General features: G+C 41.7%; 1 protein-coding gene across 12 annotated transcripts in view; it reads left to right on the forward strand.

Moving 5' to 3' along the window:
• The window catches only part of LOC112155933 (multiple PDZ domain protein), a 52,202-nt gene extending 32,916 nt beyond the window's left edge, over positions 1-19,286 (forward strand). For 7 of the 12 annotated variants that reach the window (XM_024287976.2, XM_024287983.2, XM_024287979.2 and 4 more), the window contains 20 exons: positions 60-131; positions 263-334; positions 2,762-2,927; positions 4,864-5,060; positions 5,320-5,411; positions 5,759-5,828; positions 5,946-6,008; positions 7,576-7,671; positions 8,092-8,166; positions 8,242-8,422; positions 8,831-8,976; positions 9,337-9,420; positions 10,121-10,314; positions 12,555-12,702; positions 14,040-14,126; positions 14,204-14,530; positions 18,221-18,325; positions 18,405-18,487; positions 18,571-18,694; positions 18,757-19,286. In XM_024287976.2, coding sequence (XP_024143744.1) covers positions 60-131; positions 263-334; positions 2,762-2,927; positions 4,864-5,060; positions 5,320-5,411; positions 5,759-5,828; positions 5,946-6,008; positions 7,576-7,671; positions 8,092-8,166; positions 8,242-8,422; positions 8,831-8,976; positions 9,337-9,420; positions 10,121-10,314; positions 12,555-12,702; positions 14,040-14,126; positions 14,204-14,530; positions 18,221-18,325; positions 18,405-18,487; positions 18,571-18,694; positions 18,757-18,903 — 2,529 coding nt within the window. In that variant the 3' untranslated portion in view covers positions 18,904-19,286. The remainder of the gene's footprint in view (positions 1-59; positions 132-262; positions 335-2,761; positions 2,928-4,863; positions 5,061-5,319; positions 5,412-5,758; positions 5,829-5,945; positions 6,009-7,575; positions 7,672-8,091; positions 8,167-8,241; positions 8,423-8,830; positions 8,977-9,336; positions 9,421-10,120; positions 10,315-12,554; positions 12,703-14,039; positions 14,127-14,203; positions 14,531-18,220; positions 18,326-18,404; positions 18,488-18,570; positions 18,695-18,756) is intronic. The other 5 variants (XM_024287981.2, XM_024287985.2, XM_024287980.2 and 2 more) reach the window with 4 other exon arrangements.
• Positions 19,287-20,077: the final 791 nt, after the last annotated feature.

A 20,077-nucleotide genomic window follows, 5' to 3' on the forward strand; every position in this document is an offset into this window, starting at 1 on the left:
AGAGCCCTTTCCTATCGGCCGCAGAGCAGAATGATTTACCTTCGTGTCTATCTTAAAAGCAACAGTCATCGATAACGGACGGCGCCGAGGAGAGAGCCGCAGCCGCCACAGCCAGGGACGTCAAGGACAAGGTTGGTATTCCGGCTGACTCTCACTTGAACAGAGTCTGCAGATGTTGTCTAGTCCGAAGTCCACGCGTGTGTGAATAGAAGTAGTTATCGGTGGATGTGATGTCCTCTAAAGTTGTTTTTCTTCTCTGTAGGAGGGGGACAGTCACAGTAGACTTTTCCTCCGCCTCTCCCCAACTAACCCTTTCACTCCTACCCCGTTTAAGGTTTGTGGGTCTCTGTGTTCCCCCTGTCTTCTGTGTGTACAGGGTCAAATCCGGACCAGATCATTGGACACTTAAAAAATAGAGAAAAAAGCAAAAAAATGTTTAAAACTATTTTAAACTTGAAGGCGCTTGTAATAGAATTGAAGGGAAAAAAAGTTTAATTTGAAAGAAATATATATTTTATAGTTGAAGAAAACTTTCCTAAAACATAGTCTCCCAAAATTTTGGTTTACTCAACTCAAAATTTGAATTTGATAAAAAATAATATTTTGAAATGTAAAACATTACATAACTTTTGTTAATTGATCCAATGTTTCACTTTTTACAGTGTGTATACGAAAAGAGGGAGTGTGACGTCACCTATTAAAAAATTACTGAGCTCCAACAAAATTAAGTTAATTCAATTTTTTTTTTGGAATACAGAAGCCGCCATGTTGGAACCAGAAATCGTCCGAATTTTGTCAGTCTGAGTCAACACTTCTGTGGTTGCCACCCTCGCCAACAAGTAGTTGAAAGTGGACTCTAGAGAATGTTTGACTTGCAGGCATCTCATGCTTTTATTTAGGCTTCTGATTGGTCAGTTTATAACTTGAATTACTTGCAAAAATATAAGAAAAAAAAATAGAAAAAAAATTAGCTACAACATAGTGGACCTTTACGCTTCTTGGGTATCTGGACATGATTGAGATCGGGTGACAGACGTTATGGTGACAACATTTCAGTGTTTGGTACTTGTCACAAACAGTCAGACAGCTGGATCCAAGTGCATCAGATTTTATTAGTACAGACAGGAGAACAAGAGTGAAGCACAGCTAAAACTCCATAAAGCTAAAAAAGGTTTAGGCAAAGGTCAAACACAAGCATGAGGACATCAGAGAACAACTAGAGTGGCTAGGGTCGGGGCAGGCGGCAAACAATCAGAGTTAAAGACAGAGAAGAGTCAGTTGAAACAGATGATCAGGTCAGGATTAGAATGCTCAGTGATGAGTGACATAAAAAAGACTTGAAGACTTGGAGATGGGGAAACAGCTGTGGGGTTTCTGGGAGTGACAGATGCCTGATGGGAAGTGTAGTGTGGAGACCAAGGAAGGGCTAGTACTCAGGTGATGGATCCTGCTGATGGGCTGAGCTGGAGACGGGGAAAGATTCATGACGCTACTTACACGTGGGAGCGGCTACGGATGTAGAAATTTTAGGAAATTTGTGGTTTGGATAAGCTGTATGATGCTGTCAGACCTCTGTTGGTCATGTGACTCTTTTAATTAAAGAAAAAGTGTTTCCATTGCCGTTTTGCGAAATATGTCAATACGCCCAATAACCACCACCTTTTTTTAAAAAAAAATGCACTTTTTTTCGAAACTGTTGTGTTTCCATTAGGTACATTTATTATTGCACGTCCAATTTGCACAGTTTCATTGTCAATTATTAGTTGTCACAATTATATATTCTCTGAATTTGACCCATTCCCTGAAGGTGAATTCCGAAAATTAAAATTCTGATTTTAAATTGTAAAATTAAGGCTGAAAGCATAAGGAAAACAGCCTTAAAATATTTTTTTGTATTTAGTAACAACTTTTGGTTAACTTCTTTTTATTTAAAATTTTAGTATTTCCACAAATTAAAAAAAATATTTTTCAGAATTTTTTCCTATATTATATATTTTTGCTGAATTACTTTTTTTATATTTGTCCTTAATTTTTAAATGTTGCAATGTGTAATTAATCTACAATTTCTGTTATTCACATTTATATTAAACATATGATATATTTTTAAATGTTATTTGTATACATTATTACTATAATATTTTATACTTTTTTCACATTTATAATCAGATTTTTCATTCACTTCGAGCTGGTCCTGATTTAACCCCGTTCGTGTGTGTCTGCACAAAAATGTTCCAGAATGCAGGTGTGTGTGTTCAAGTGAATGTGTGTGTTTTGGAGATCATGTTGTAACATGTTGTGCAAGCATACACATGTCCTAACGTCTCCCACCTGTCTGAACCCTATTGTTGTGTTTGTCCAAATCAAAGCAGCTTTGATCTTTTCTGCTGTCTTTTTTATTTTTTACATATAGCTGCTAGAAACTTTAATTTTAAAAAGTAACTTTTGAAGATTTAAGACGAACTGATTTAAGTTCTCAGGTAAGTGTGAACAAATGTGTCATAAAGAGACTAATTTAGGTTAGTAAAATCCCTCTTTAGGCTTATTAAGTTCACTTTTTCTACTTTTATAATCTGTTGGCTTAAACTAACACAAAGCCAATAAGGAGGCTGTAAATAAAATGAGGCATATGGCCACTGTTGATGACATCAGCAGCTCTCATATGCCGGCAAAATCATTGATTCGAGCTCTGAATGCGGAGAATAAATTCTTGCTTGTTGCTGGCTAATAACCCCCTTTCCCGGCCCATCCTGTGCTGCGGCAGCCGCTGAAACGTGAAACGGCGAAGATCTCCCCCACTGGCACCCTCCTCGCCCTCCCGGTGGTACCCCACGCTGGGGAGAGTGACACAGATGCGCTCACAGAGGCTCCTGCGGTAACGGGTGAGGAGGGCGAAGAGGAGAAGGTGGATGAGTTTGGATACACCTGGAGTGAGTTCCCTTTTTTCTTATTTGTATTTGAAATAATTGTTGAAAAATCTTTATAACTAAATTTAGTTTTTATTTTATCCCTTTAAGATTGAAGAATTTGTTTAATTGTATTTTACTATGTTGTGTAGTTATACTTAGCTGCCACTAGAGGTCACTCATGTCCCATGTTTCTCCAACACAAATTGTTGTATAAAGTAAGATTTTTTTCATGTAGGCTCTGTAATGTCACCCTAAAGAGAAGAAAAGTCATTATTAACGGCAGATATTCAGACCCGGGGCTGTGGAGAGTGTGTGGGTGTTACAGATAACAGTGCGAGCGTAAGATGGATGAGTCTGGGTCTGGCGAGGTGAGTTTGTGGAGATTAGTCCAGGACTGATGGCTTGAACAGTGGCAGGGAGCCCAGAACAGCGTAAGCCCACTGGGTTTGAAAGGTGACGATCTGACACTCCAGAGGCAAGAGAAGTAGAGACACAAAGAGGACAAACCGGGAAAGAGCGTTGGTCACACGTGTGGATATGTGCTTTCCGTGGGGGAAAAATGGGCAAATGTGTACGAGGCACAACCATTCCAACTTGAACAAATTTGTAGACAACTTGGTTAGCCCGTTGAGAAAAAAATCATGAATATGCTACAGGTGAAAGGTCATAGTGCCACACATTCTCACTTCCAACTCATCATACGTATGGTTTGGGCCCCTCGGCGTCACTTTTGACATTTTGGGTGTCCCCAACTCATTGTTTTTTGACGTGCTGGCTGTTCCCTTTACATCACGGGTCCCCAACCCTACCAGGTTAGGGTACTAGTCTGCGTCCCAGTACCAGTACCAAATCGCATACTAGTCCCGAGGGTTGGGGACCCCTGATTAGTGTCTGTGGCCCGGTGGTACCAAGCGGCCCTTGGACTACTACCGGTTCACGGCCCGAGGTTGGGGACACCGGAATTAATGGGAACAGCCAGCACATTAGTCGGGGACACCCAAAACATCAAAAAGTGACGTCCATAAGTTCATATATGACAAGTTGGGAGTGCATAGTACAACACCCAAAGATAAGAAAGTTGGTGAGACATACAATTTTTTGTGTTTCGACAACCTTACACCTGCTGTGTGACACCTGCTGGTGGAATTTTACGACTGTAGTGCAATCAAATTGCGTCATTTAATGGGTAACCAAACCTTAAATCAACGTTTTTTTGGGTTGTTGACCTCTATTTATAAGGCTGTAAAAGGTCATTGCCAAATTTTTGACAAATTAAAATAAACATGTTTAATTCTTGAAAATATAATGAAAACCATCTGTGTGTTGCCCCCTACAGGTTGAAATAGGCATTACATTTTAATTTCATGATTGGTCAAACCATTTTAGTCTTGTGTCATTTCAGAAGTCCCACATCATGATCTTCAGCTCCACTAATCAAATCAAATCTTTATTAATAAAGTGCTTTTCATGCCCTGTGCCAGCTCAAAATTCTGCAGTTTGGTCCAGAAAAATATCTTTTTAAAACTGAAGATGATGAAAACCTAACTAAAGAAGTTATTATAAATACCAAAATTCACATACAGACACAGAGAGCGTGGACAAGATAATAAATTAAGCATAACTGGAAAGGTCTTACATCTCATAGAGATAGATCTCATATTTTGCACTAGACTTCAATGCAATTCGCCTCTTTGGAGACGATCATGTTGCTTGAAAAGGTTAAACGCCACTCAGAAGTTCATCACAGTTGACGCGGAACAGTTCATACATACGTATGAACTAGATTGTGGATTCTAGCAGTGCGATGACCGATCACTTTGATGTGTAAACCTGCCTTAACGTGGCCGCACAAGCCTTAAGGGAACTGCAAAACAAGTTATAAATCTCGCCACTCCTTCACCAACATTCAAACGTCAATATCTGTGTTATCAGCTTCCATCTGTGCACCTCTCCACAGAGAGTGTTATCCAGCGGTACGGCAGCCTCCCGGGGGTCCTACACATGATCGAGCTGGAGAAAGGCAAGACAGGCCTGGGCCTCAGCCTGGCCGGGAACCGGGACCGCTCCCGCATGAGTGTGTTCGTGGTGGGGATAGATCCCAACGGGGCGGCGGGCATGGATGGACGGATCCTTGTGGGAGACGAGCTCCTAGAGGTGAAGTCTTTGGCCCAACTCATTTTTAATTCATTTAAGACTCGCTCCGATGGAAATTTTGACATGCAGCATTTTTCTGATGATAGAGGACATATATACAGAAAGTAAAGCTGCATTTCTGAGTATTTCCTTATTCAAATCATTGGGAATCAGGAACAGACAAAAACACTGGGAATGCTTTGAAAATAGATCAAAGGATGATCAGAGGGGGACTTTAACTACAATGTTTTCTAACTGCATCTTTTGATGTTTTTAACAGATCAACGGGCAGATTCTATACGGCCAAAGTCATCAGAACGCGTCGTCCATAATAAAGAGTGCCCTGTCTAAAGTCAAAATCATCTTCATCAGGTACGGAAAAGGCCTTTTCAAGTCCTCAGAGGCTCCCACATTAAAACATTACTCTTGTAATGCTGCTTAACGATCACTAGAGGGAGCTGTTGCTTTTCAGATGTTGCTGTTGCTAAAGCAATAATTTGTTTTTTGTAAATAGCTCCAATATGACTAAAAGAACTTCTGAGAATCAAACTTTACCACGAGTGTTTGACCTCTGACCCCATGTTTAGTCTTTCCCATGATCCCTCTTCTGAAGCTCTCACTTAACTCCAGTCGCCCCGCCCCTTCCCCGACAGCAGCCCCAGTGAAATGATCACAAAGCGAAGGAGCGACGATTGATGTGAGTTGTGTCTGTGAAACAGGAACACAGAAGCCCTCAACCAGATGGCCGTGGGACCGGTGAGAGGAGAAACGCAGGAGTCCCACGCCGAGGTAGAGCTCCTAGAAAAAGAGATGCTCTCTGAATATATATATATAAGATATGCGACCTTTAAAGAGAAAAAATACCACTAGAGACAGGAGTAACCAGCACTTTCTGTACTCCTGCAGTCAGAAACAAACACTGCTGATGATGACTCCTCAAAACAACTTCATCACATCATAAAGTTGAAGGTGAGACGCACCAAGGACGCCCCGCACTTCAGCACCAGTCCTTAAAGATAAGAAAAGAATGTAATTAGGGAAGTGTGCTCTTAAAAAAAAAAAAGCTCAGTGGGGTATCGGAGAGGAGCAGTCAAGTTTGACGACCTCCAGAGGTGTAGAAAGGGAAAAAAGTAACAAAGCAAAGAGTGACCACTAAAAAAGAGCTGAAGCTTCGTTAACCACAGACAATATATGAGAGGGAACTTCATTCACATCCACTTTAAAAAAAAAAAAAAATTCTATGATCAACCACCATGTGGCTCCTCCTTAGACCTACAAACATAAAGCGTTAAAACAAAGCATTTTGGGTAAAACTAAATTCAGTTTGCATGAAAAAGGGGTAAATTTGCCTAATATACCTTTATCTTTTTAAGAATGTCTCTTAATTAATGTCATCATACAGAGCTTAGAGACACCAGAACACAATGAATGTGGATTTTTGCTTTTAGCATACGGTGTTCACGCTAGAGCTGAATTGGTTCAAGTCTCGCAAATTGTGCTCCAGGCTTTATTTTTTTTACAGTTTATTCTGATTTATTGAAGACTTAGTGTCACATAATTTCAGCTGGGCACAAATGACAGTTATTAATGTCGATTTTCAGGCACAAATGACAGTTATTAATGTCGATTTTCAACTAGTTGAAACTTCAGGTTTTGAATTGGACGCCAGCCAAACGTCTCTACCAAGTCTTGTTTAATTGCCCCAAAACAATCTTAAAAACTTAGGTAGCGGTGCATGAAAGCAAGAATTTTGAACGCACATCTACTCAGGTTTACATAGGCCAGGGATAGGCAACTCCAGACCTCGAGGGCCGCAGTGTATGCATGGTTTCCAGCCAATTAGAACATGCCAGAGCGGAGATGTTAGAAAACATGCAGGAATGAGGCCCTCGAGGCCCGGAGTTGCCTATCCCTGACGTAGACTTTTCCTAGAAAACAATCACTCGACCACACGTTTCCAGTGTGAATGCAGCATTACATGAATCACCTGTTAATTATAAGATATACATACCAAAACTTTGATTGTAGCTCATATTTATGCTAAATAGTATTAGCTTATGTTAACTCCGCCCACTTCAACTGCATTTCAAAACTGGACAATTGAATGGTCCAAAGAGTTTTGCTGAATTATAGAAAAATCGTTTAAATTTGTGGTTTTATAAAAGTAAATAAAAAAATATGCGCAAAGTTGTCATACAAGCAGTGAATAAGAGGGTTTTTTTTGGGGAGTGAAGTTATATTTTTAGTATGGGTTTAAACTGTCATTTCTGCAGTTTTAAACCTTTCCTCTAGTGGTGAGTTGAGGGATGCGGCCTCCAGTATTTCCTGGTTTGCTCCAAATTCACAAACGTTTGTCCAACAAACTTGGATTTAATCATTGTAAATAAAAACAAAAGCAACTGACTTGATGACTAAAAGATAAAGCTCAACACGTAGTTCACAGATTGTTAGATGAAACCCAGCTTAACAGTGCTGCTACATACTATGAAAGTTTCTAAGCTTCTGATTGGCCTCTCATGGTCTTTTTATCCAATAGGGGGACGGAGGACTTGGGATCACGTTTGTTGATGGCGACACAGAGTCTGGAGTTGAGGTTCAGAGTATATCAGAAGTGACGGGCCACTCTGGGCATGTACGTTCACTCACTAACTCGCTAAATGTAGCCCATTGACTGTATATGAGAACTGGACTGAGTGAGTGTGATGTCACCCACAGAAAACAGCTTACTTTTGGCTCCAACCAAATGAAGTCAAATCAGTCGCCAGATTTTTGGCAATATGGGTGCTGCCACGTTGGAGCCAGATGTTGTCAGTCAGCAGTGATTGATCCCGAGTCATTGTTTCTATGACAACCATTCTGACCAATCAGGCTAGAGCTTGTTGGAAGTCAACGCTTAAAAGTAATAGCTGTTTATTTCTTAATAGAAGTCCTTCCAAGACCTTCTTGGAACCAGTTGGTACTTTCCGTTTGGAATGTGGTGGGGGAGGGGTCATTCAGTCCAGTTCTCATATACAGCCAATGATGCAGATGATTCTAACTGTGACCTTTGCAGGAGGGCTGCATGAAACCAGGGGACAAGCTCCTGGCAGTGAACGGGGTGTCCGTGCTTGGATACACCATCGAGAAGGTATGCAGAGTTGCTGAATATGTAACAAGCAGGTAGAAGAATTCCAGAATTGATCGACCGTTTGGATGTTTTTAGGTTAATTCTCTGCTGAGAAAAGCTAAAGGTCCAGTGAGGCTAACCTTCTCTACAGCTGAGACCCCCTCCTTCTCCTTTTCTCAGTCAGAAGGTCAGGACAGCAAGCACTCCGAGGAAGTCCTCGCAAGTCTACCCAGCATGCCTAGCTCCAGCCCAACTCCAGAGACGGAAGCGGTGGCGAGTGCGTCCCATGTTTTATTTCATGCTACGTACACACCGGGCACGTCGAAGAGTGCATGTGGTGTTCACACTGCACTGTCGGGATTCGATAGTAGTGCATGCCAACAGATTCTCATTCCCAAGTCATCTCATTTTTAAGTATGGTGAGGAACCCGTACCGTGACCGGACGTGTACCGATACCAAACGCTGTACCAGACACGTCTAGTACCGGTCCGCGTCACTACCAAATCCAAGTTCCTGATTGGTCAACTTGTTTACCTTTTCACACATATTCAGTGTGCCACAGTACCTGAAGTGCTCGTTTACATAGACTTTTCATTGGAAGTGGTCACTATAGCCCGGTGTGAACGTCGCTTTACATTAAATCTAGCTAAGTATCAAACATTATTCTTTCCTTCCTCTGGTCAGGCTTCAGTCGCTCATCCACCCCTTCCACTTTGGCCTGCGACCCAACGACCTGTCCCATCATCCCCGGCTGTGAGACCACCATTGAGATCAGTAAGGGCCGCACAGGCCTAGGGCTCAGCATCGTGGGAGGCTGCGACACCCTGCTGGTAGGAAGCAACCAGTGAACGCCGCTTTTTTTTCTTTAACAAACACAGACGCCGCCGTCTTTTTGTTTGACCAGCGCATAAAAATAAAGCCGTCAAGGTGCGGATGAGTTACAGTTTCCCACCCACAATGCCCCTCTCCGCAGCAGCATTTTATGCTGCTAATCAGCGTGGCGGCTCAAGAATGTAGGAAAGGATGCTGTCATGGCCTTGCTCCTCCCACCTTCTCGGCCCGTCTATTTTGTCTGCTTCATCGGGAATGTAACCTCCAAACCATGAATGAAACTGAAGCTTCCCCTTCCATCTCCTTAACACTTCCCCATCCGCAGATTCCTCTCACTGTTTCTCCTCCTCTCTCCTCAGGGAGCTATCATTATCCACGAAGTTTATGAGGAAGGAGCAGCTTCCAAAGATGGCAGACTGTGGGCAGGAGACCAAATCCTGGAGGTGCTGTGCAGTTTATACAACCAGCGGCACATTTTGGCCCAGATAAGGCTCGCATTTCAAGGAGACTCGCGCCTGAGGAGTTTCTACTCGGATTTCTTTAGCCCGAATTGTTAAGATGGGAGAAACCTGAGCAAAAGAAAATATCGTTAATCACACAAAACATTCTTGGAATTATACGCTAAAAAGAAGGGATGAATTACGCTTGAAAAGCTGGCGTGCGTTTGTGCACAAGTTAAGGCTTCTCTAACGTCTGCCCTCGCCTTGACCCTTCAGCTTTTGTCTCTTGTGGGCGGAGCTAAGGAGTGGAGTTATTGTAGCTAGGTTAGTAGACCTGAACTGAAAGGCTCACACACTATTATGACTTAATTGCCTTCTTCTATTCATTTGTGTCTGTGAGCTGAGCCGGTGTGTTTGAAAGATCGGGTCAGAGCGGGCGGCGTGAAAGGAGCAGTTTCCCACCATTATCTGCTGAAAGACGGCTGAAAGCTAGCGCCGTCTTCCTCCTTTCATGTGTTAATTTAGAAAAAAAATCTGTCTTTAAGCTAGAAGTCATGACAGAACTGTTATGATCTAGTTTCCACACATCTCAGCAGTTTTTACAGAGGTTAAAGCAGCAAATTAGCTTTCTTTTAAAGACAAAACCAGCACATTTTAGGGAAGAATTCCACCTTAATGAAACACTTTTCTTCATGTCTGTCAGGTGAATGGTATTGACCTGCGAGCAGCTAGCCACGACGATGCCATCAATGTGCTGCGGCAAACGCCACAAAGGGTCCGGCTCACGGTCTTCAGGGACGAAGGCCAGTACAAGGAAGAAGACCTGTGGGACTCCTTCGATGTGGAGTTGCTCAAAAAGCCGGGGCAGGGCCTGGGCCTCAGTATTGTTGGCAGGAGGTGGGAAATATTTACACAATTACACAAGTACATTTTCAGAAATATTTGTTTTTGAAGGGGTTAGAAACAAGCTTTTACTTTGAAATATAGAAGGTACTTTTTGCTGTATTAGTAATCTAAGCTGTATCATGCTTTCATTTAGCTTTAGCTTTCATTTATTTGAATTTTATTTGACTTTAAAGAGTGGAAAAAAAAGAAAAACACAAACCTTAAAATGTTTACGTAATTTTACTTGCGTAAAGTTACGTAAACTTTATGTTGGTAAACAATGTATGTTAGCAAACAATTTACGCCAGTAACGTGAAGTCTTAGTAACATAAGTGAGTTACGTTACTGACTTTACGGAAAGTTTACGTAACTTTACCTAAAGTTATTAATGTGATGTAACAATGTATGTTAGTAAACTATTTAAATTAGTAACGTAAAGTGTTGCTAATGTAAAGTAAGTTACATTACTAACGTTAAGTAAAGTTTACATAACTTAACCAAGAGTTATGTAAAGTTAGTAATGTAACAATGTTTGTATGTTAATATTTACATTAGTAATGTAAAGTGTTATTAACTCAAAGTGAGTTATATTACTATGTTTACGTAAAGTTTAAGTAACTTTACGTAAAGTTATGTAAAGTTAGTAACTTGCCTTAAACAATGTATTATAGTAAACTATTTACATTAGTAATGTAAATTGTTACTAGCGTAAAGTAAATTATGTTACTAACTTTACGTAAAGTTTACATAACTTTACATAAAGTTAGTAATGTGACGTAACAATGTATGTTAGTAAACAATTTAAATTCGTAATGTAAAGTTTTACTAACATACACTTACATTACTAACTTTAAGTAAAGTTTACGTAACTTCACGTAGAGTTATGTAAGGTTAGTAAAGTAACAATGTTTGTTAGTTAACAATTTATGTTAGTTATGTAAAGTGTTACTAACATAAAGTGAGTTATGTTACTAACTTGACTTAAAGTTCCGTACGCTTTATGTTGGTAACGCAAAGTGTTGCATATCGGTACAAAGTCGATACTAAAAACTTTCTGTTGCTGAACTGCACCTTAAAGTAAAGCAAGACTCTTCTGTATCAGTCCACATCAACCTTCACAGATGAACCAGACTACATAAGGACAGGAACGCTGAAACTGACTAATGATCACAGTATCAAAACCACCGAAATTCTAATACAATACAAAAATACGAGCATCATAGATTGGATGATCTGAAATCAACCAAAGTTGACTTTGCCAGATGAATACAAATATTAAAAATAAATGTATTTACCCAGTTTACTAATTTAACAGGTTTTTTTTTTGTTATTTATCAAATGCAGATCTCGGAAACCCAGGTAATACATATGTAAACACTTTTCAATGTTAAATGTTTAAAAACAATCAAATTGTGTATAAGATAGAATTAGACAGTAGTGTTTTTCTCCTGTTCATTAGAATCCTCACTGTAGTTGTTTGTAACCAATAAAATGTGCATAAATCCACAAAATTTCCACATATCTTCCTTAGAACATGCTGAGTGGCTTAGTGGTAGAGCGTCTGCCCTAAGACTAAGAGGTTGTGGGTTCAAACCAAAAGAGTATTCAAAAGCTATGCCTCTATGCTGTACACATGGTGTTAAGAAGGTTGGATTGCATCATTGACCTCAGTGTTCGAGCACCACCCAGTGGGTGGTTCCCATTGTTTGGATCATGGGGGGGATCTCCAGAAGCTGTAGGGTTATAGATGTCATCAAGTGAAGTCATGCTTCTATTCTTAGAAGAAGAACCTGCTTCAAAAGCCATTTCCCGCTGTGCTCCAGCTGTTGCCCTGTAATTACAGCTGTGCCTACCGAAAGTAAACACTCACGGCCGATGTTTTACTCTACACGTGCATTTAAAATAGAACATTCAAAAGGAGTAGGTATCAGATGTTTAAAAAATGTATAAACTCGGAGGTTCAAGTTGGGTGTAGAGGTTAAAGCCCATGATAGCTCCTCTGATTGAGGTTGTGCTGTGTTTGTGGATAAAATCCCAAACCGTTCAACAGAACGAAGGCTCCAGAAGGAAAGTTCAGCCCAGCAGTTAGTGGTGAGGTCTCGTCACTGTCAAGGATCTTTTGCACCAGAGCTTGCTTAGGGTTGAGTTGCTTTGCTCCCTTGCTTGCTTGTATTTTTTTCCTCAATTGGACAAGCACTCGCCGAGAAGGAAATGTAGCCTTATCGTGGATGGGTATTGCACTTTCCCCACAGAAACGACACAGGAGTGTTTGTGTCAGACATTGTGAGGGGAGGCCTGGTGGACGCCGACGGACGCCTGCTGCAGGGCGACCAAATCCTGTCGGTCAACGGCGAGGATGTCCGGTCGGCCACTCAGGAGTCGGTGGCCGCCCTTCTCAAGGTAAGGTCAGGGCTGTGGATCATTACTTGTGCTACGGTCAGAAATAAAACTCCCACCGCACCATGGGGAGGCATCGACAGAATCTTCAAGATTTTCTGCCGCCGCACATTTATTTTTGAACATCATGGTTGTTGTCTTGAATGTAGAGGCGTGGCAGTCAGGTAACAGTCAGGTGGCGGTCAGTTGGCATTTAGGTAGCAGTCAGGTAGCAGTCAGTTGTTAATGCAGTGGCAGTCAGGTAGCAGTCAGTTGGCAGTCAGGCGGCAGTCAGGCGGCAGTCAGTTAGAAGTCATGCGGCAGTCCAGTGGCAGTCAGGTCAGTCAGTCATACGGCAATCAGGTAGCAGTCAGTTGGCAGTCAGGCGGCCGTCAGATAGCAGTCAGTTGGCAGTGAGGCAGCAGTCAGGTTGAAGTCAGGTGGCAGTCAGTTGGCAGTTCAGTGGCAGTCAGGCGGCAGTCAGGTGGCAGGTAGGCAGCAGTCATTTAGAAGTCAGGCAGCAGTCAGTTGGGAGTTCAATGGCAGTCAGGCAGCAGTAAGGTGGCAGTCTGTTAGAAGTCATGCGGCAGTCCAGTGGCAGTCAGGTGGCAGTGAGGCGGCCAAATCCGCCCACTTTTTATACACCACTGGGCGGTGACACTTGATGTAAGACTTGCTGCCAGTCAGCAATCCACCCTACTGTTTCCTAATTTCATAATGCCGTTATCCCTGCCTGTCACTGGACTGCCACCGTGTGACCCTTAAAATGTACCGAGGCGACCAATGTCAACGTTTAGAGAACGGTATCAGTTGGATTCGATACACAAATTTAGTTCAACAATGCATCAATCAAACTACGATTCTTAAAATTTTATATTTAAATGGTTGCTATATGTCTGCCTTTTTACCTAATGAATGAAAATTATAATATTTACTTAAACATCATCATTTATAATCTATTTAAACCAGGAGATCGGAATCAACAACACATAACAGATAAATACAAAAAGGTTTTGATGGATTTGTCCTTTAAACAAAGTCATACTCAAAAGTTTTTCTGTCAACTTCCTGTTTAAGTACAGTAATAAACAAAACCCTAAAAATCACTTTTGTTTTGGATCATTTTTTACAATATATTCTAAAAAAAAATTGTCTCCACTCCTCAAAGGATGGAAAATTATCTGAAATGTCAACAGTGTTTGACTTTTTTGTTTGTTTAATTTTCATGGAACTACCATATTTCAGATTAACATGCATTCTTGTAGTGAGTCTCCCCAGATTCTATCCTCACGGTTTGTTAAAAAGGGATTGATCTGAAACGCTAGACCGACAACGCTAGATTAATCTGCCCCATGTTGCAGTGCTGCATTGGACCCATCAAGCTGGAAGTGGGGAGGTTTAAAGCGGGCCCGTTCCACTCTGAAAGAAGGCTGTCCCAGAGCAGTCAGGTAACATCCTGATAATCTAACAAACACATTTGTCGTTTTTTGTTTGTAAAAATTCCAAAATCCTCGTACTTTTGTAGATAAGCGAAACGGGCAGCTCCAAAGTGGCTCGTCTGTCGTGTTCCGACTCCGGAAACCTTCTCTGCGACTCTGAGAAGCAAAGTGCGACTCAAGATCGTGAGTACCAAGAAACCCTTCAGTCGTCTGTGTCGAAGCATCAAACAATCCATTCAAAACTCTTTTCAGCTGCAGAACATCAAGACGTCCGAACGGTGGAGTTGACCAAAGGCCCCAGCGATTCTCTGGGCATCAGCATCGCGGGCGGCGTGGGCAGCCCTCTGGGCGACATCCCCATCTTCATCGCTATGATGAACCCCGTCGGCCTGGCCGCTCAGACCCAGCTGAAGGTGAGAACGCTCGTCCATCCCCCCGCACAAAGGCCCTTCAGCCCGACGCCTCACATATTTCTCATTCTTGTAAAAGTTCTCACTCGAGAGAAAAAAAAAACGCGAGAAGCCTCTGAAAGGTCAGAAGAAAACTCAAACAATTGCACGTCTGTGGGACAAAGACTGGAGGAGGACAATAGCCACAGCTAGCTTGATGATAAATCTCCAGCTCCTGCGTTAAAGCGTACAGTTCACAAAGAGGCTCAGTGGAGGGAAGCGGCTGAATCTGAATGGTGGGATTGTTCTTCTTTATTTCATCCTTTGAATAGATCAAAACCCCGTTAACCCTAGAATAATCCAGTTAGTGTGAAGTTCTTAAAACTTTTTCTCAAAACATTTGATTAGAGATGGGTACCGATTGTTTGAGCCAGTGCTTTAAAAATGAAATTATAAAAAACGTTTTCAAAAACATTTAATGATCATTTTTCAATCTGTTTTAAAAATGTTCCTATAGTGGTGTTTTAAATCTGTTTTTTAGTCCAAATCAATAGAACTGTGTGGTTTGCTGGGACATACTTTCTACAGAGTGGCAGGAGTTCTTTAGAAATTATTGACAGTCTTTTGTTTTTTTTTTTAGATTTTTTAATTTTTTTAAGCATGATGGCCTCATCTAAAGTGCCAAATTTGCTTAAAACTTCCTTAAAGGGTTAGTAATGGGGTTGTGGGTCATTTTCGGTGTTAACTGTATTTCGCCTTATATTTACCATTTCCAAATGTTTTGGCGTGTTTTGAGCAAGAAATATTGAAATAAAACGGCATTTTTGAGGCCAAATTTGGCAAACCTGTCTCTTCCGGGTCAAAAGCTCCGTTTTGGTCACGTGGTGCGTGTGACGTCACCAGAGTCAACATAGCAAGATGGCTTCTCCTTTGCATGTCGGAGCTAGCGATAGGGGCGATATTTCCAGGTCCACAATTCTGTCTTCAGACTCTGATTGTGGAAATATTTGTTCTAAAAGTGACGCTGATTCAGAGGCGCCGGGTGTTTGTGGTTTGTAAAGCCCTATCAATTTGAGCCAGCAGCGCGGAACGTAGGAGCTCACAATCTGGCAATGACACTGACAGTGACGCTGAGAATGCCGATGAAACTGAAAGCTGTCCGTTTATCAGAGCCATGCTCGAAGCTGAAAGACGTGGAGCATCTCGTGAAGCTTTATTTACAGATCGGAACCTTTTGGCGACTCTAAATCAAATCATCAATGACGCTGACTATCCGGGTCGGTAATGCAGAGTTTCATATGCAAAATAAAGAGCTTAGAGACATGTTTGCAGGACCGTCCGCCACTTTATCATTATTTATTTATTTATTCACTTATTTAATCACTTTATTCTCATACCCAGAAGCTCTTTCACCACCTTACTGCATGTCTCTGATATGCGCAGAAAAAAATGAGAATGTAAACAGTCCTCCGTACGCCCCGTTCTCCACATGAATCGTCCCGTTTCAACACACAACAACAACAGGGGATGCAGAGATCCCGCAAGCCACCACCAATGATTAATAAACTGCAAATCAAACAAAGAAACTTCCAAACATGTGCAATGTTTTAAACATTCAGTTTACCTGTTGAAATCAGAATTTTTTCACAGTTTAGTTGGTCTGATTCTGCTCACAGTGTTTATTCACAATAGGCTCATTTCGATTGTAAATCTCGTAAATTTACGACTTTAAAAATCTTTTTTTTTTTTTTTGGTGGCCCTAATACTCCGTCGGACCATAACACCGACGTTTATAGAATTATACTTTGTCGCAGAACACACACATACATGTATTCTTTGACACCCTGGGTCCGCCTGCATTCTGCTGCTGGCGCTGTCTCACCCATGTGACGTCAACGCGTCACGTGACCCAAATCGAGCCGTTTCTGAAGCAGGGCGAAATGCGAGTGTGATTTGTCGTTTAATTTGTCAAATTTTACAAAAACCTGCGTTTGTCAACGGTAATTATTTGTTATTTTTGATACATTAGAACATATGGAATATATCTGGATACTTATTTTAGCTTTGTCCCAGGGCATTACTAACACTTTAAATACGTAATTTTTTTACATTTCTGCCCTTAAATGACATGTTTTACCTCATCCTATAAGGCTAAAAACAAGGATTCTGTCGGAAAACTGTTTTATTGCTTTAAATGGATCTACTCGTTTAGAAGTGGATGCATCAGAATTGGGCGGAGCATGGAGCTTGTGGCCCCGCCCAGCATATTTTCTATGTCACAAATACTACTACAACTGGCAATTTTTCACCTTTTCCTGATTCATAACGAAATGTAATTTTTAGTTTCATTTTCTTTTTATATGTCCTCCATTGTCTAAAAAATGCCACAAGAACACGTCAAAAACGCTAAAAACACCATCTTCTTTGAAGTGGGTTTTTAAAGCCTCGTTTCCACTGAGCAGTCCGGTCCAGTACTATATGAGGTGGTTCGGTATGGTCGGTCCATTTATTAGTCTAAAGAAAATGTGTATTTCACCACTCATCACCATGACAAGTCTTTTTTCAGAGCATTGTAAACATCACTCTTTTTTCATTAGATTTTTTTTAGTGAACTCACTTTGACATCTTAACTGAAGCTCCGCCTACTACCAAAGCTCCACCCATTTATTGTATGACTCCGCCCGCAATTGCTGGAAAAGGAATCAAAGTGTTCATCAAAACTACATAGATTACAAGTGTCCGAAACGAAACTCAGAAGTCTGTGGGTTTTTTTTGTTTTTTTTTGGTATGATAACCAGCCAGCAAGGCCAAGTGGGCCCAGGGTGGTTTAAAAGTGGGCAGAAAATGTGGGCTACGATTGGGATTGTCTTCAGTTGCACTTGTGTTTGCCCACATTGACTTAAGTGGGGATTCAGTGGGTTAGCTTGCTATGCTAGCCAGCTGCCTGGTGGACAGTGTAACTAGCGAGCTCCGCTTTCGCATGCTAGTGAGTTCCTCTGTAGCATGCTAATGGGCTCTTCTGTAGCAAGCTAACAAACTCAGTTGTAGCATGCTAGTGAGTTCCTCTGTAGCATGCTAATGGGCTCTTCTGTAGCAAGCTAACAAGCTCCACTGTAGCATGCTAGTGAGTTCCTCTGTACCATGCTAATCAGCTCTTCTGTAGCAAGCTAACAAGCTCCACCGTAGCACTCTAGCAAGCTCCATTGCAGCATGCTAGCGAGTTCCTCTCTAGCATGCTAGCAGAGCTAGCAAGCTTCTCTCTATCAAGCTAGCGAGCTCCACCGTAGCATGCTAACGAGCTCCTCTATAGTAAGCTAGCGAGCTCTGCTTTATCAAGCTAGCAAGCTCTTCTGTATTGAGCTAGCAAGCTCAGCTGTAGCATGCTAGACAGTTCCTCTGTAGCAAGCTAGCTTGCTCCACAGTATTGAGCTAGCAAGCTTCTCTGTCCACCAGGTGGTTTTATAGCATAGCTAGCCTACCCATAAGTGTCCACTCAAGATATTGTGGTAAACACGGAAACTGGGGACAAACCCATTTTCTGCTCACTCTTCAACCATATGGGACCCACTGGCTTTGTTGGCCGGGTAGTACCGTAAAAATATCAGTACCAGTTGTACTATAAGCATCAGTACCAACTTGGCACAAAGTTTTGGTATCTTTCCTTACTCTTAACACTTACTTTAGCTCCCGCTCCATTTTTTCTCTTCTTTTTAGGTGGGAGACAGAATTGTCAGCATTTGCGGCACCTCGGCTGAAGGCATGAGCCACTCACAGGCTGTCACTCTGCTCAAGAACACCACGGGAACAATCCAGCTGCAGGTCTCACCAACACACACACAGCCTCTCTGCTGTCAGTGTCTGCCGATGTCATAACACTTTGTGTCCACGCTCCTGGAAGGTGGTGGCGGGTGGCGACACCTCAGTGACGGGCCCCTCTCAGGACCAGCTGACGCCCAGCTGCATCTTCCAGGATGACATCGGGTACCAAACCGTTCCAGCGTGTGCACCAAACGGACACGTTTGTTTCTCGACATCTCTAACCGCCTCCCCCTTTTGTCCTTTAGCCCCCCCCAGTACAAAACCATCACCCTGGAGAGAGGACCCGACGGGCTGGGCTTCAGCATCGTCGGCGGCCACGGCAGCCCGCACGGGGACCTGCCCATTTACGTCAAAACCGTTTTCGGAAAGGTAAGCGGCGCGTTCAGTCTTCACGTGGACGCTGCAACGTTAACCTGAATCTTGACCTCCAGGGGGCGGCGGCAGAGGACGGTCGCCTGAAGCGAGGAGACCAGATCATCGCCGTCAACGGGCAGACCCTGGACGGAGTCACCCACGAGGAGGCTGTCGGCATCCTGAAACGGACCAAGGGAACCGTTACGCTCACCGTGCTGTCATAGACGCCGTCACTGAGGGAGGAAAACCTACTAGAGGTAGAAGGTCACTGATGAAGGTCACTGTGAAGCATTCCATGACACTGGACTGAAGTGTTGTTATTGCACAGCTTGTTATCACTGATCTGAAGGAGAAAGTGTGTTTGTGGAGTTTCAGAAATATAGCGCTGCTAAAGCTCATTTAAGAACATAAAGTCAGTATTTTTTTAAAGAATTGATGTTCAAAAACTGTGAGCCGAGCTCAGCTGGACTGTCAGCTAGTCAGGCAGGAGTTGTGTGGTTTAGGGGCAAAGTAAGACGTCTTCTGTATTATCACCTCTCTAGTGCTGCCACTTGGACAGTATTGTGTCTGTTAACACTGAATTTAATAAAAGTGACCTTTGAATTCCCTTCTTGTTTTGTTTTGACCGACTGTAGTACCAGTGAAGTTAATAATCTACGGCTTTATGAGGAGTCGCTTCTTTTTTCAAAGAAAAGTGTCATGACTTCCGGGTTGAAGCACGTTCATAATTGATTTTCGTGGTGAAGCACGCCTGGATCCATCAAACTTTTAGACAACGTTCCGTATTTTCCAGAGTATAAGTCACAAGAGAGAAAAAATGTCAAATCAAAAAGAAGAAAACCATATATAAGTTGGACTTTTATTAGAAAAGTCTGACGTTTCAGAACAAATTCAGCATAACTAAGAAATAAATTAGGGCTGGGAACTGATTAAAAAAAATTTACTAATTAATCGCAAATCTGGAAAAAATTAATTGCGATTAATCGCCTTTTCTTCTTTTTCTTTTTTTTTTTACAGTATTTTCCAGCCACTTATAAACTGCAAATAATCAAATTATGAAATCACACACAAAATTTTATGTTTAGAACATTTATTTTTAACCCTTTGGAGCCTAGGGTCTAAAACTTTTGTCTATATTTGAATTTTCTTTATTTTTAACTTGAAAGACTATCAGCTTGCTCATTTGGTATCATTTTATTTAGTACAACCTCACCTATGTAACACTACCTTCATTTTGTAATTTTTCCATGTTGTTTTCACAAACTAGACATAAAATTATGCAAAAACAGAAATTTTCATTTGGAAAAAAAATTAATTAATTTGCTGTGGAAACCCCAAAAATGTTTAACAAACTATTTTTACAACATAAAATGAAAGTTTTGGTTGTGATTTTATAAA

The sequence above is a fragment of the Oryzias melastigma genome, linkage group LG18 (genome assembly GCF_002922805.2).
Source record: "Oryzias melastigma strain HK-1 linkage group LG18, ASM292280v2, whole genome shotgun sequence".
NCBI lineage: Eukaryota > Metazoa > Chordata > Actinopteri > Beloniformes > Adrianichthyidae > Oryzias > Oryzias melastigma.